This window comes from Cinclus cinclus, chromosome 21 (assembly GCF_963662255.1).
Source record: "Cinclus cinclus chromosome 21, bCinCin1.1, whole genome shotgun sequence".
NCBI classification, from domain to species: domain Eukaryota; kingdom Metazoa; phylum Chordata; class Aves; order Passeriformes; family Cinclidae; genus Cinclus; species Cinclus cinclus.
In genome coordinates, this window is record NC_085066.1 from 4,524,064 (window position 1) to 4,539,600 (window position 15,537).

General features: G+C 38.6%; 1 protein-coding gene across 3 annotated transcripts in view; it reads left to right on the forward strand.

Annotated features, from left to right (window-relative positions):
- DIP2A (disco interacting protein 2 homolog A) overlaps window positions 1-15,537 on the forward strand; it is a 73,049-nt gene that overhangs the window by 9,627 nt on the left and 47,885 nt on the right. For all 3 annotated transcript variants that reach the window (XM_062506592.1, XM_062506591.1, XM_062506593.1), the window contains exon 2: window positions 9,066-9,137. In XM_062506592.1, the coding sequence (XP_062362576.1) occupies window positions 9,066-9,137 (72 nt within the window). The remainder of the gene's footprint in view (window positions 1-9,065; window positions 9,138-15,537) is intronic.

Here is a 15,537-nt window from a genome sequence, read left to right on the forward strand (position 1 = left end):
ATGTGCTAAGTAAAAATCACGAAGAAGCTTAAAATTTTATCAACCAGCTAGTTGAGGTTGTGTAGTACACCTTGTAGGAATTTAAATGGTTGTACCTGGGGATGCTTATTGTTGCTCTTTGCCTTTTTTCTACTGCCTCTGGGTTAGATGTCTGTGTAGTAAAATGCATGACCTTGAAACTTCTTAAACAGTCAAGCAGGTGACCCCGGAGTCACTCCTGGCAGGAGCCTGAGCTCTTTTTCCCCGCTTCCCACCCCCCAGCTTGGTCTAGTGCCAGCATGTTAAGAGCTTCATTCTGGAGGTCCTCCCAGTTTGACTCTGCAAAGAATATTCAGTTTTCAGAGATAGTAGCTCAGTCAGTAAAGATTTTTGCCCTCCTTTTGCTTTCAGAAACGCTATTCAAAAAAGCAAATTTGGGTGTGAGCGTTGTCTCAGTTGATTGTGTACACAGAAGCACCAGTGAGGTCAGGATTAGTTTGGCTGCTGTGAGTTTGTGTATTATATATATAGTTTTTTTTGCCATGTGTTTGTCTGCCTTGAGCAGTTTGGGAAACTGGGAAATAATATATTCTGTAGTGGTCAGATCCAGATCCGTGGCTGAACATACCAGTTTGAGCAATAGCACAGGAGTCAAGGCAATGGATACTGTTGTCCCTGTGCTCACTTTCCATCTATAGCCTCCTTGTTAGAGAGGATTTGGGTTACTTTCCATGAATAATTGAATAAACCAGTCTATTTAAAAGCATTATTTACACTAATCAACCAGTGTGATCGTGCTGCAGATGAAGGAATGTGTTAAGGAAATGGGTATTTTTAAACAGGAAACTCTTCTCATTAACTTAGTGGTTGGAACAAATTATTAGACTTTTCACAGTTGTGAAGCCAGCATTAGATGTATCAGCAGCTATTGCCTAAATAAATGCAAAGTCATAGTTTTCTTCAGATTTAGGTTTTAGCAGATATTGACAGGGCTCTGATTTCATTTGATTTCCACAGGACATCAATTTATCAGTGCCCAGGACTGACCGTTAGCAAATGAGGCTCTTCCATTCCTAGCAGAAGGTGTTTCAGAATGTTTAGATTTTGCTAATTGAAAGAAGAACTTCAGATGCAGGGAATATCTGTAACACAGGTGTTTACAGGAGACAGGGGCTGGGACAAAGATCTGCAAAAGGTATCACTATGGATATTGCCCTTTTCCAATTTTTCCAAATGATTTTTATTTGATTTTTAACTCATTGTTACTTACAATGTCAGCAACTTGTGGCACAGCCCCAACAAAACTACAAAAAAATCTTCTTTGACACACATATTCTGTATTTCTTTGTAGCTGTGGCTTGATATTCTAATCTTAAATTACTGTTAAGATTATAAATCATAATTTAAATTGTAAAATGTCTGTGTATAAAGCCTTCTATATGTTACTTTTATCCTAGCAAGTTATATGGGTCTTAAACTGAGAGGTAAGTTTGTGTTGCAGAGTTGTAGCATGGTAGTTGGGATGAGGTGCTTGCAGGCTGGTTTGAGGCACAGGAGGAGTAGCAGAATGCCTAGTGAAACCAGAAAATGGTAGATAGTAGTAGGAAATAAATAGTCCTATATTTTTGTTTAAAATGGAAGCCATATAAATTAGATTTGACAAACTCAGTGGCTGAGTATGTACTTACATAACTGCTATATTGCTGTTCCTTCTTCCTGGCAGGACCAGTGTTCCCTGGACTGCATCCAGAGTGGAAAAAGAAAAAGAAATTTAAACATACAAAATTTGTGAATAGCTAATAAGTGACAACTTGTTCTTGTGATCATTACATGTTTTCTGTGCCCTAGAGCACTGCATCTTCCAGGGGCAAGCTCTTGCATCAGGGTTGCTTGTACCATTTATTTTTGGCTTGTTCCCCTTTTGGGTTGGGGCCTTTTAAGCCACTGTTGTGCTTCAAACAGGTAGAATTTTCCTCACTGTGTAAAGAGCTTTTTCTTGGTTTTATGCACTTCTGCCCACAATAACCCACAAGGCTTTTAGGAGGATTTTCCTTTCTTCAGTGAATATTTGTAAATAGTGAACTGATGGCCACTTTATGCTTAACTTGGAGCTGTATTCTGTAGGGCTTCAGTCACATGTTGGTGCAGCTGGTGCAGTTTGGGAAGCCCAATAAACTGACTCGTGACAAGAGGTAGCCTTGCTGTGTTCAAACAAGCCATGTTTTGACACTGCAGAATAAAGAGAGATTCTGAATCGGTATGAGATAATTCCCTGGGGTGATTGAAGGGGACTGTGGGATAGATTGATGACTCATGCAGTACTGATGCTATCAAAATTGTGTTCATCACATGAAATAGGTTCTCAATGCCCTTTCATAAGGGAAGCTATGAGCTGCAGAACTTGAGAACTTTGTGGTCCTCATCAGTCACATTTGGGAGAATGATTGCAGTGAAATTGTTACCTGATGCTGTGTAAAGAACATTGCCTGATTTGGGGCTAGAAGGACAGTATGACCCTTCACTTGAAGATAATGTTGCTCTTTTGTAATTAGTAAAATTATCTTCAGCAAAACATGGTTCATATTAATTTAAATACAGTTATTTCTGTAAGCACAATGCTTTTACTTTGTGACCAGAAAAGGGTCACCTGCCCAACCATATCCCCCCCCACCCAAACCTCCAAAAAATCATGGTGACATACTACCTTCAGAGGATAAACCTGGTGATTGTGTAGTAACTTCTTCAGATTTGTTAGTTTGTAGACCTTTTAAAAGTGAAGTAATAAGTATTTCGTGGAATTAGCAATTGGTATTTTATGGTAAATGCAAGTGGGTTACATTTTGAGACTGAGGAAAACTTAGCTTTAAAGGAAATCCAGTTGCTGTCTTTATAGGAATTGGTGTTATGCCTTTGAGACTCATCTTCAGGTTTTTTTCTTTTAGGTGTTTCAAGAAAGTTTCTGATGTCTGGGCTTTCACATGACAATTCTGGAGAGTCATGAATACATGAGTTTATTAGCAAAGATCCTGAGCAGCAGGTCCTTGACTGAGGGCTATTGAAAGTGACCCATAAACATAGAATCTGAAACTAGATGAGCTGTAATGTCCCTTCTATCCAAGCCATTCTCTAATTTGATAAATGTGACCACCTCCAAAGTGACAGCATTTTTAGTGGATTTCTCAGGTTTGGTCCAGTGAAAGAAAGGTGCTTTATATTATTGATGTAATTGACAGTCAACTACTTTTTATCTTACAGTAGGATTAGTAAAGGCAAATAACCAAGTAGCTTGGTAAGGACATTTAGAGGCAATGCCATCAAATACATGGATACAGGTATCCAAAAGATACCTGATCTGCAAAAGATACGGACAGAATCCATATCCATATGCATATTTTGGGAAACAGCAATTGCATAGATTAGGCAAAATTGGTAAGAAAGAATAAGTGACTTAAGGTACTGCCAACCTGTCTCTTCCAGGTCATCATTAATGCTGGTAAGGATATTTTACTGCAAAAGAATATTTTTCATGCCTTTCACTGCATGGGACATTCAGGAGAATGTTTGGTATGTACTGGAGTTGGTTCACCTTTTCTCCCTAACATGCTTTGTTCTTAAGCAGCCAATTTAAAAATAATTCTTGTGTTCAGTACTTTGTTGTGATGAAGATGCATTTCACAAATAAGGTTTTAACAAGCCTTACTTCATAGAAAGTACTGCTGCTGAGTTCCTGCCTTGGCAGCAGCCTGGGATCAGCATGTTATATTCAATCTCAAACAGGTGCTGGCTGCAGGCTGGAGCATCTGAGACTGCAGATACCAATCCTGGCTTTCCTTTGGGTCTTTTTAACAGATAAACAAGGAAAAAGGTGCAGTTGGCAAAGTCACAGTATCACAGAATGGGCCAGGTGGGAAGGGATCACAATGGGTCATCTGGTCCAACATCCCTGCTCAACATTTTGTTGCCAAGCTTTGGTTCATGCTGTTCATGGAGAGTTCCATTTCATCAGAAAATACACCTAATAAGTAGTGTTGTAACTGGAAATAAATTGTAAATAAGTTTAGCCACCACAGGGATGCATGCTGGTCTTCCCAAGTGTGCAAGCTCTGAACTGATCTGGTGCTAATAGGGATTGATGGATTTTTTTTCCTTCCATGAGAGGATGTCTGTGTGCACCAGCTGGCTTACTTTGCTGCCTCCTTCTGTGAATAATTCAGCTGGTTTCTTTTTTCTTTTTTTTTTTTCACTTTATCATTCTGTAGTTCAGCCAGGATCTCTGAATCATTCATCTGATTCTTTGTGATCATGTCAGATGACTTCTGTGCACCAAATATATTCGTGAGGTCTGATTTCTTAGTAAAATTATATTGTATTATGTTCTTTATGTAGCTTTAACATCAGAACTGATAAAGTTTGTTTTTTTCTAATATGCCAGTGTTTTATTTTAAGAAGTCAAAGTGTCTGCATTCATCATAAAATTTTGTCCAGTAGCCACCCCACCTCATCCCAGTTATTTCAAAATTAACTGTAAATCTTTTCTTTAAAACCATGGTTTTACAGTGCATATGAGGGCATGGTAATGATGTGTCAGGAGACTAATCAAATCTGAAACTGAGACCTAGAAATCAATTGAAAAAGTTTTATAATTTACAAATTGAAATAACTTGTGTATGGAGGTTACAGACGTTCTCGTTGTATGTTTTTAACATACTTGGTGAATTTTGAGTATTGTGCTGCTGTTTGAGTGTTTTGGGGTTTGCTGGTGAGTTTTTTAATGATTTTCATGGTCTCATAAATGAATTGGATATTCCCATTGGTCATTTCCAACGTCTTTTGTTGGCTTTTGTGGAAGCAGACAGCACATTCCCTATGGGCTAGAGGATTCCTATTCCTTCCTCCCCACGTGTGTAGCTTTCCTCAAAGGGGATGGCAGCATCACTGATCTCCATCATAATGAGAACTGGAAATGGTTCCTGGTGTGATAGATGTTGTTCACCCACAGGTGTACATATAGCTGACATCTGTCACTCTGTGTCTGTATTCTGCAGGGAGCTCCAACAGCATAAAAGGGAAGTGGTGGAGTTGGAGCTTTTCCTGTCTCCCTGTGGACCAAGCTTAAGGAATTACTGCAGCAATGGAAGAACAATTCATTAATTTGGCTTAACTGAGCCTAGAAACTGCTGCTAAGGCTGCTTTTGTGATCTGGTTATTTACCCTTCTTTTTCACTGTCAAATGCTGACTCCTGGCAGATGAAGCAAATTAGTGTTTAAGCCAGGCACTTCCAGAGTTTAAAAGGAGCAGCTCTCTCTTCTCCCTAGGTGCACACACAGTTCACAAGTATGGGTTGTGTGGAACAGAATAACCTGGAATGCACTGACTTTGCACATCCTCTCTGAACTGCAGGATTCACCCACCTTGGCTTTTTGAAGTTGTAAAGTACGAGTAGTGCCTTTGTCCTGCAACTGCTTTGGAGCTTCAAGGTGAAGAGGTGATGTGTAAATGTGTCAGTATAGAATTTTCTTATTCTAATTTCAAATTTTCTAATTTGAAATAATACTTTGCATTACTTTGCCAATTGCAAAATTCCTAATGGCTTGATCAGACTAAATTTATTAGTTTTGATAACTCCTTCTATAATTAAGCAATTAATGGTATTGTAAAATATAGTCTCACTGTGTAATTGTGAACAGAGTGGAAGACCAAATCTTTTGCTATTAATATATTGGTCAAATTCCTTCCCTTTCTATCATTAAGATACATATAATTAGCTAGTCAGTATTTGCCTAGTGTCTAGAACTTGATGCTTCAGTGATGGTTGTATGTGCAAAGGTTTAATGCAATTCTGCATTTATACAGTTGTATATCTCCATGCTGTTGCTTTTATCCAACAAGTTTTGTACTTTGGTAACTTAAATTCCCTCACAGGGATGCAAGTCCTGCTGTAAATTAAGAATTACCAGTAACATATATTTTCAGTGAAGTCGTGCTAAATTTTAATACTGCTTCACAGGCATGGTGATGCTTTCAGGATGTTTCAAATAGGGTCTTTTAAATAGAATTTCTAATGGCTTAGTCAAATGCATCACCATATTAAATGATCAGGTGTCATTTCCATTTTAAAGAGATTCCTGTAATATGAAAGATTCCAATCAAGATGTTTTCACACTTCACTTAGCTCATCATATGCAAACTAAATTAAGGTATCAGTCAACCTACCAGATGTGGTAGGCACAGCCTTACCAGAGCCTGTATCTCAGGGATGGCAGCAAGTGTTGGCTGCTGTATAGTTTGGAGATCCAAAACTCTCTTTGATTGCAAGTAATGATTTTCATCTTTTAGTTCCTTTATTGCCTATTGGCTTTTGCCTGATTTACACAAGTGTAGTGTCTGGGAGAACATGTACCAGGTAACCACGTCTTGGCATGGGTACTAGTAGTAGGTTTGGAGGAGTTGTTCTGATTCCTGGATTTAGGTGGTGATAAAAGCTTGTGGGTTAAATAAAAATGATTGTGAACTGTCGTGGGCATAATCTTTTGGTGGCACACCTGTGTGTGTCTCAGCTTAAAGCTCACAGGTGTGCATATGGAGAAAATATGTCCCAAAGCACTTCCAATTTTCTTGAGACTGTTCAATTTCTGCCGTTGTTCCTTAACCTTCTCCCATCTTTTCCCATGTTTCTGTAGTTTATCTTAACGGTTTTGTATTTTGATCTTTGGTTCCTCTTCAGGGACTTTTTAAAAAAGGTTGTTGAAGATGTAGAATTAGCAATGAAGTCTGCTGAAATGATTCTTCCACTTCCACCAACTTTTCAAATACAGTGACAGCCTATCCCAGAAACGGGGTATGCTTTAAATACTTTTCCAGATGACATGTGAGTTATGTTTTAGACTGGCAAGTTGCCTGCCTTTCCAAAACCACCCAGGAGCCACCTCTGCAAGCAGAAGCCAATGTTCTTGCCCTTGACTTTATCCTGAAGGAACTGGCAAAGGTTTTTGCAGTCAAGGTGATGGACCTCTGGTTGTGGCTGTGCTCACCAATGGCCAAACAGTGCAGTTCTTAAAGGTTTCATCTTGCAGAGCTGATCCAGCTCATTGGGTTCATCCACGTTTAATGTACAGTCAGCTAATATAAAAATGTTTCTGCTCTTGACCTCTGCAAATTGAGCATTTCCCTATCTTTAGCAAGTGCCAAGCTCTCACAGGTCCATTCTCAGTTCTGTTTAGTGAATTTGACATTAAGATTCTGTTAGGTCTAGTGCTAACATGGTGGAATAGAACCATGCCTGGGCAGAATCAGGGTAGCTGCAGGACAGATCCTTGTGTGCCCTAATGAACAATATCTTTTAGAGGTCATTTTAAGAAATGCTAACACTTTCATTTCTCTCTAGATGCATTTTCTTGGTCCCTCTGACATATTTTAGATGTCAGGTATTTCAAGTAAAGATCTCTTCCATACAGAGCACTAACAGCTCAGCCCAGTGTCTGGCTTTATCCAGGCTTCCCAGCTGCTTTGCTGAGGTCGAGGAACCTCAGATTGCTTTTGTGTAATCCAGTAACTCAGGAGAAAGTGAGGCTAAATGACAGCAGCTGTGGCCCCGGTGTACCAGATGTGACAAAGTGGCTCTTTTTGGAAGAAATGAGGGATCACAAAAACCCCATATGATGGGTGAATCCCCCTGAGGCTCTGGGGGCAAGGGGGGAGCAGTTGTCAGGACGAGCCCCACCCCCAGGCTTTGGAGAAAGAACAAAGCCCAGCTTGGCTGGGCAGCACAGCTCGACCTGCCACAGCCCTGCAGAAAGCCACAGAGATGCTTTTGACTTCATCCTTTCCTTAACCTCATTCAAGGAAAGTGCTTCAAGTCAGCATTCCAGCAAAATCATAACAATTTCCAAGTGCAACAGGATGCCAGCGTGTGAAGTACTGTGGTTTAAATAGGACTCTGTCTGCAGCCCTGCCTTTTGATGAGTGCTTCCATGGCTTACCTGTGCAGGTGGGTGGTACCTGGCAGAGGCTGAGCTGCACAGAGGGTTGGGATAAGGATTACGTGGAGCGTTTAGGAAGCTGTGCAAATTTATGTCTTCACTGAGCTTACAGTGCAGCACGTTTGTGTAAGGTACAGTTTTGATCCTTAAAGAATTTGCTGAGCTTTAGTCTTCTAAATTATTTCTGGTTTAAGAAAAACTGGTGCTTCTTGTCTATTGGATTGGGTTGGTTTGGGTTTTTTTTCCTTCCAAAACTGAAAATGATGCATCTCCTCTGATATCCTTTTTCCTTTTTTCATAAAAAGTGTAGCTTTTCATTTTGACTGACTCTTCCCACGCAGACAACTCTGCTTGGACATTTGTGGTGTTTTGTTTTCGTTTGCTCTAATTTGCATTTTCATATAATAACACTATATAAACATAAAAATTATATTTCTGTGTATTTCTTCTGCTTGTTGTTTTTTCTGCTCAGCAAAAATGGTAATTTCTGTCTTGTGTCCAAATTTTATATCTAATATTTACATGGGTTTATGAAGAAAAACTGGCAGATTGTAGTTTGAAATACCTGAAATGATTGGAGCGCTCCAGGATGTGCATTTGTTTTTCTTACCTGTTTTGAACAATGTCTTTGAACTCCCATTGCCTTTTTTCTAGGGTGTCAAAACTTTAAATTATGCACATTCACTTGGATGGAGGCTGGGGATGGCAAAATGAAATTATTTTGTGTGTCTTAGTGTTCTCTGGTATAGGGATGAGGAGAATATTTGAGGAAATGTTAAGCAAAAAAATTAAACACAATCCTTATGGATTAAGGAAAGTATTTGAGAATAATTTTAAAATACAGAGTAAGAATACTTCTGTGTAAAATCTAACTGAGTAAAAGGGGTTCTACTTAGCCAGAGGTAGGCTTAATCCACAGACCCATATATATATCTATATCTATATAGATATAGATATATAATTGTCTTTCTTGTTGTTGGTTTTTTCCCTGCATAGTTTGCTTTGTTAAACTCCTTCTGCAATATGTTGCTGACAGAATGTGCTTGATGCAAAGATTTAAATGTAGAATTTCCAAATAATATGTATTTATTTCTTCTTTTCTTTAGGAGACATCACTCAGAAAGGATATGAAAAGAAGAGGGCAAAGCTGTTAGCACGGTACATACCACTAATTCAAGGTGAGAAACTGCAGATTTGTGCCTAATCTGTGAAAATATAAAATGGAGAAGTTCTCACTAAATAGACTGGATGAATTATAATAGTGTTTGATATGACATCTAACCAGCAGTGGGAAGTGACTGTCACAGAGCAAGGAAAAAGCCTGAAATATTTTTTAATAGTTTTATATGAAATGTTAAATGCTAACATTTTTGTCAGCAACCTTCAGTTTGACAACTACATCTGAGGCTTTTAAGATAACTTTAGAAATGAGTGAAGTTATTACAAAAAGCAAATTGGCTGCTTTCATTGGATGAAAATACTCAGTAGTCCTCACTATCATGCTTTAATGTGCTGGTTTTTGCATTTGCCCTGTGCCTCACCCCATTTCCACAGACTCCCTCACCCCCTCTGTTTCTTCAAAGTACTGACTTGTTTTATCATGAACTATTACTTCTGAAGCTGGTTATTATCAGACTTCATCGTCCACAGGCAAACCAAACCTAAGTGCCCAACTTTTTTTCAATTTATTTGATACTAGGACACTGAAATCACTGCCACTGAGCTTTGGTGTTCTATAATCCCCCAATTTCCCACAACTTGAGAGATTTTAAGATAAGGGAAAATGAGAAGAAAACCAAGGTGAGTGGAAGCACTGTAACTGTAAACTGAGACAGTGTTGAACAGTCAGGATGTCATCTGGTGTTTCATCATGGGGGTTCTTAGCAAAGGTTCCTTTTTTGTGGTTTTGTTTTTTATTTGGGTTTGGGGGTTTTTTTTTCAGAATAATAAAAAATTTGTAGTCACTGTATGCCAAGCAGAGCTAAACTCATCTCTTTAAAATGGCTTGTTCCTTGCAAAGAAGCAGTTTGGATTTTTAGGATGACTTTGACAGTCAGCAGCAAGCTTTAGCCTCATCTGCTAAAAAAGAAGCTCACAGCTTCTCCTCTTTACAGCATTTTTCTGGAAAGAACTGTCTCAGTTTTCTGTCCTCTAATCCTGTCCTCTAACTCTCATCCTAGTTGAAGATTTTAAGACCAGGTAAGGTATGGATTTTGACTGAGGATTTACAATTGATAGACTATTCTGTCAATGCCCTTTGTCTCCTAGAAAGTCATGTCTTTGGATTTCTGTCTCTTGTTTAATCTCTGATAACCTTTGATTTATTCTGCCTTCACTCCTTTCTATTGACATTGAGGGGTTTTACTTTATATTTTTTCCTTCTCAGCTCTCAAAAGACTGTTTGCACAAATACTCAAGTACTGAGCTCTCAAGCATAGCTTAGACAACTGCAGTACTTTGTCTGCCATACTTGTTAAAGTAAGTTGAGATTTTCAGCTGCTTAAAGATTTTTCTCCTCATTCAGCTCTATTTTCCCTAATCATCTTAAGCAGTAGTTTAATGAGTCAGCGAATACTTGATACCACATTTTCTAAGAAATACCAGATTACCTGATATTTTTTTACCATTTCTGCCTAGTTTAGCATTAAGCTGACAGGAATCTAGCTTTAATATACTAAGAAAAAATGAATAGACTGCCTGCCTCTGAGCACAAAGATGATGCTCTGGCAAAAAGATAAAATTTGCTTAAAACATGAAGCTAACTGCCTGTTTCAGTTTTCTGACATATGTTCCATTAACCCAGTTCTAACTTGAAATTTGCTTAATTGACACAGCTTCAGCATAGCTCAGAATAGTGTGTGGGAGTCCCAAAGGCTTTGAGCCTGCAGAAATTTTGTATCATTAACAATTTAATTGCAGCATTCCTGATAGAATTCATACGGTTCAGTATCCATCAAGTTTTTGCTGACTGATGAATGTCAGCATTTTACATTTGTTGAGTTTTTGCTCTGTGATTTGATGTCTCCAGAACCAGTAAATCATGTCTTAAAAGTGTGCTTGCGTGCCCATAGCTTTGAGTTCTGGAAGTTTAACTTCCCCTGTTACACCTCATCAGCTCTCACCTACAAACTAATCATGTTTGATTAGTGCAAACTCCTCTCATGTTTGAGAGAGCAAAACTCCTGCTCTCTCAATACCATGTAAAATGGATTGGAAAATGAGTTATGTTCTTCTGCACTGTGTGTCTGTATAGCTGAATCTGTGGGGAGCCAAGTAATTACCCAGACAGTGTTAACCCCACAGAGGGCTTGGTGAACAGAAAAAGACAGAAGTGGCTGCAAAGCACATTTTCAATTAACAGGAAAATTAAGCAGAACACCTCGTGATTCAGGAGTCTCGTTCCTGTAGATTGGTTTGTATTCTAAAATTCTAAGTCTGCAGTGATGAAGAGTTGGTGTAAATGTAAAGATTTTGCTTAGGAACCATAAAACTGTGTAGTTATATGGAAATATGAACTAGAATGAGTTATTTTTCACTGATCCAGCCAAGTGCACTGTGCAAAATCAAAAACAAGTGTTGAGTAATAGCAAGCATTAAAGAGTAATTAATTATTTTAATGAAGTAAAATTTAACAGTCAGTAATTGGCTTCCTCAGTCAACCTCTGCATGCAAATTACAGATAAAACTCTGAGGAAATAATTAATTGTATCTGTAGGCAATCTGGCATGCTGCATGGTGAAGCTTCTGAGTGATAGATAACATCAGATACATGGCAGAGGGTGATTTTGAATGAGGGTAGAGCTGGGGTGTAAAAACATTCAGAAATATCACAATAAAATAAGCAGCATTTACAGTGAGTATCCTGTCCTGGTGGGCAGGTGATGGTCTTAAGCTTCCTTTCTAACACCTCAAGTAAAACTTCTGCCTTGTGATGGCTGTCTCCTTATTATACTGGTTTCTTACTGATCTTTTTAGAGTCTTACTGGTTATTTTCAAGTTGCCTCTTTGGCTGCCTAAATGAGGTTGCAATTGTAGTTAGTGTCCTGGTGCTGCTTTACAGAGCAGTTCCTGGAAATTATTTCACTGGATTTTGTTAGTGCTAGATAAACACCTTGGTGAGTGACTTCATTTCTCCTCTGGTGTCAGAGTGATTCCACTCTCAAATTATTTTCTTTTATTATTTTCATTCTCTGTTCTTCCTTAGCACTTCTGCTCCAGCAAAATTGAAATGTTAACCATTTTCAAATTCTCATTTTAAGGGAAAATGGTGATGAAACCTCCTCTAATTTTGGTTGAGGCTGGCATGTCCCATACTGCTTTTCTTCTCAGTTTTCATGGTTTTATGTCTCTAAAAAATGTTTCTGCTGCTACCAGGAATACATATGCATTCTATTCCTGGCTGGACCAGGTATCTTCAAGGTCACTCCAACCTTGTTCTGTGATTCTGTTATAACTGTGAATTTTGTTTTTACCTCTTTGTGGGTAAGAAGTACCCACAAATCAGCTTCTCATTCAATTAGACTGAGATGAGTTTTACATACCCCTATAGCACTTAATACCCATAGTTCCATTTTTAAGGAGTGTGCAACTTACTCTGGTGTCTTGAAGTCTACAAAAACTATAATTGCTTATAATTTAAAGGAGAAACATGTACGTACCTCTGTTGGTGCTGTGGAGTTAAAATTCCTACTTTATGCTATGGGCATAATGGCTATGATCAAAGGATGTCCAAAATTTAATTGGCTAATTTGGTTGGATCTTGGTGTACCTGGTTTAAATGAGGTATGTGAAAATGCAACGTGTTTATATGGGCTAGTTGAAAAAGCAGTTTCATTGAGCTTCATTGCTCACAGTTTCTCAAAATATCAAGAGACTGCTATTCCTGTGTCTTTTTAATTCAGTGCACATTCTTTTACATTAGGAGTTCTGGGCTGTTTGAAGCATCTCCTGAACTGTTGCTTAAAATGGACTATTATTTTGAGAAATTAAAGTTCTGGCTAATGCTGTGTAGGTGTTCTGCTTACCAGTCTGCCATATTGTCTAAGTAAGTGTGCCTCTTGCTTGTGGCTATTTTCATTGAAATGGTTTAGTCAGTGTTTGAATTCTCTGAATTGAATCCAAATCCTGGCTTGTAGTTGGTTTCATTGAATTTATAACAAGTGTCTTTTATGCTTTTGTATTCTTTGCTGCTGTTTCATGCTTCCTTGAATGAAAGTGTTAATGCCCTTAAAATTCATAGGGTTAAGTGGAAGCTCATAAGCTTGAATTTACTTCCTTGAGTAGTGGAAAATGTTACAGAATCATGGAAGATTGTCAAACATAATGCATGTATACGATGCATTTTGTTATCATTATTGTTTCTAATCTCTTGAATTTCTAGTACTTTGTTCTGGATAATAAATTACATTGGGTTAACCCTTGTTCAGTCCCTCTAATCTGGAAGGTGTGAACACTTCAGTTTTGGATCTTGACTGAATCTAAGACAAAAAACCTGTGTACAGCAGGTAATATGTTCTGAGATGGAATATGACAGTAAAGGATGATAACACTGAACTGTGAACTTGAGTGAGGGCTGGATATTCAGTAACTGTCCCAGAGCCAGACCTCTGATTTTTTGGATTTTCTGCCTTGTCATACCTTTTCCTTTCTTTTTGCACTTTGAACCTGGCTGCTGTCATTTGTTCCTTTCTTATTTACAGACCCAGTTCCATAGCTGCAGAAAGATATGATAATGTACAAGGGGTCTGGAGTTTCCTCTTCAGCCTCCCTCTTCCCCTCTCCTCTCTACAGAGCTCTTTAATGTGTTATGTTTTGAAAATCTGATCTCTGCCTACCTGATGTCTTTAGCTGTGCATCCTGCCCAGTGATGCCAGCAGAGAATCTTCCTTGTCCTGAGAACTCTTCACTGCTCTTACAGTAAAATCATTTTTGCTTGTATAAATGAAAATTGCATGAAATGCCAGTATTAGTCTTGGTTCTCCAGTGCTTGTGAATGGACAAATACAGGAATAAATCAAGTATTAATTTAAATTTCATCCTGTAGAAGCAAATTGTTCGGTTAGTTGGAGCAAGCAGCCACTTTAAGGTGACTTCATTCTTGCTAGCTTTGGGCAAGTTAGAAATGGAGAAAATGCAGTGATAGTGGATCAAGTGCCTTTAGTCTATGTCTTTTCTGTAAAGGTGTTGGTGTGAGTGGAGAGACTTAGCCTAATTGCCCATCTGCTTTTGCTGAAGGCTAAGATAGTTATTTGCATAGTAGGAGAATAAATGAATATCCTCACCAGGCTTGTGGAACAGCATTTTACTGGCACATAGTTATGCAGCAAAGAGTCAGGTGTACTATCTTACTATTTTTACCAAAAAGTTACTTTTTTTGGATTCATTGTTGGTGTTTTTGCACTGTGGTATGAAACCTACTTGGAGAAAGCAAGAGGGGAAACTTAAACTGAACAAACTGAGTTGTAGTTTCTAACAGTGCCAAGGATTTTATGCCTCACCCTAATTTAAAAGGACCTTCTGAGATGTGCTGATACATACTTCATCGCAGTAACTCTGAATCACAAAAATCTGATCTTAGTCTGGAGAGGAGGAGAGTGTTCTGGTTTTGGAGCTGGTCATGCACTCCTGTTGTTATGTGTGACCATTCTTCCCTGCTCCTCCTGCCCCCAGTATTGGTGTGGCCAAACAGCAGTGCTCAGGTTGCACATGGCTCAGGACATCTCACATGCAGGTTGTCATCTGCTGATGGATTATACCAGTCAGCTCATTTTCCAGATTATTTTCCTCCGACAGGGGATCACAGAGTGGAAGAGGGGCTCTTATAAGTCCTGATTTCACAGCTCTGTAGTTACTAGAAGACTGCAAATGGGAAGAGTAAGGAATTAGGAAGAACATTCATCTCTTTTTCTGCTTACAACTAACAAACCTTCTGGAGGAAAAGAAATGGCACACCAAAAAGAAATTCTGGTTTTCTTTTGCTATCTTTATCACCCAAGGTCTCTTTTGACAAGATCACTCAAAAATGATGTAAATATGCTGTTTTCTGAAAATTTCCTAAGTAGTCTTAGTTGAGGGAGCCTCCCATCCCAGCTGCCTGTTCTCTTTTGTACCATTGTAGTTATCGTGTTGTCCCTTTGCCTTGGCTGTTTGCTTGGCTCAGGCTTAAGGAAATTACTTGCCTCCACCTCCTTAACAAAATCTAAAGTTGTTGATCTGGAAACAATAAACAACAAATCCCCCTGGACTCTTGACCTGTGGTTATGAAAAGCTTGTGTTCAAGTGAAATGTGGAATAGAATTCTGCAGTGTTTTCATTTCTGACTGTCAGATCTGTTGAATCAATTCAGTTGGCATTTGTTTTTCTCTTACAAACAGAATTCTGCCTAAGTGTTTCAAGGAGTGTTAGGTCTGTGTATTGGTAAACACACATTCCATCCTGCTCCATTAAGGGTTTCTTTGCTGGGCTGTCTCCCATTTATCCCATTGGCAACTGCAGTTGATGTTAGATACTCTGTCATCTGCTTAAAACAGGAAAAATTAGGTGAGAATGTGTTTGTTCTTTTTTAGAAATAGTAAAAGA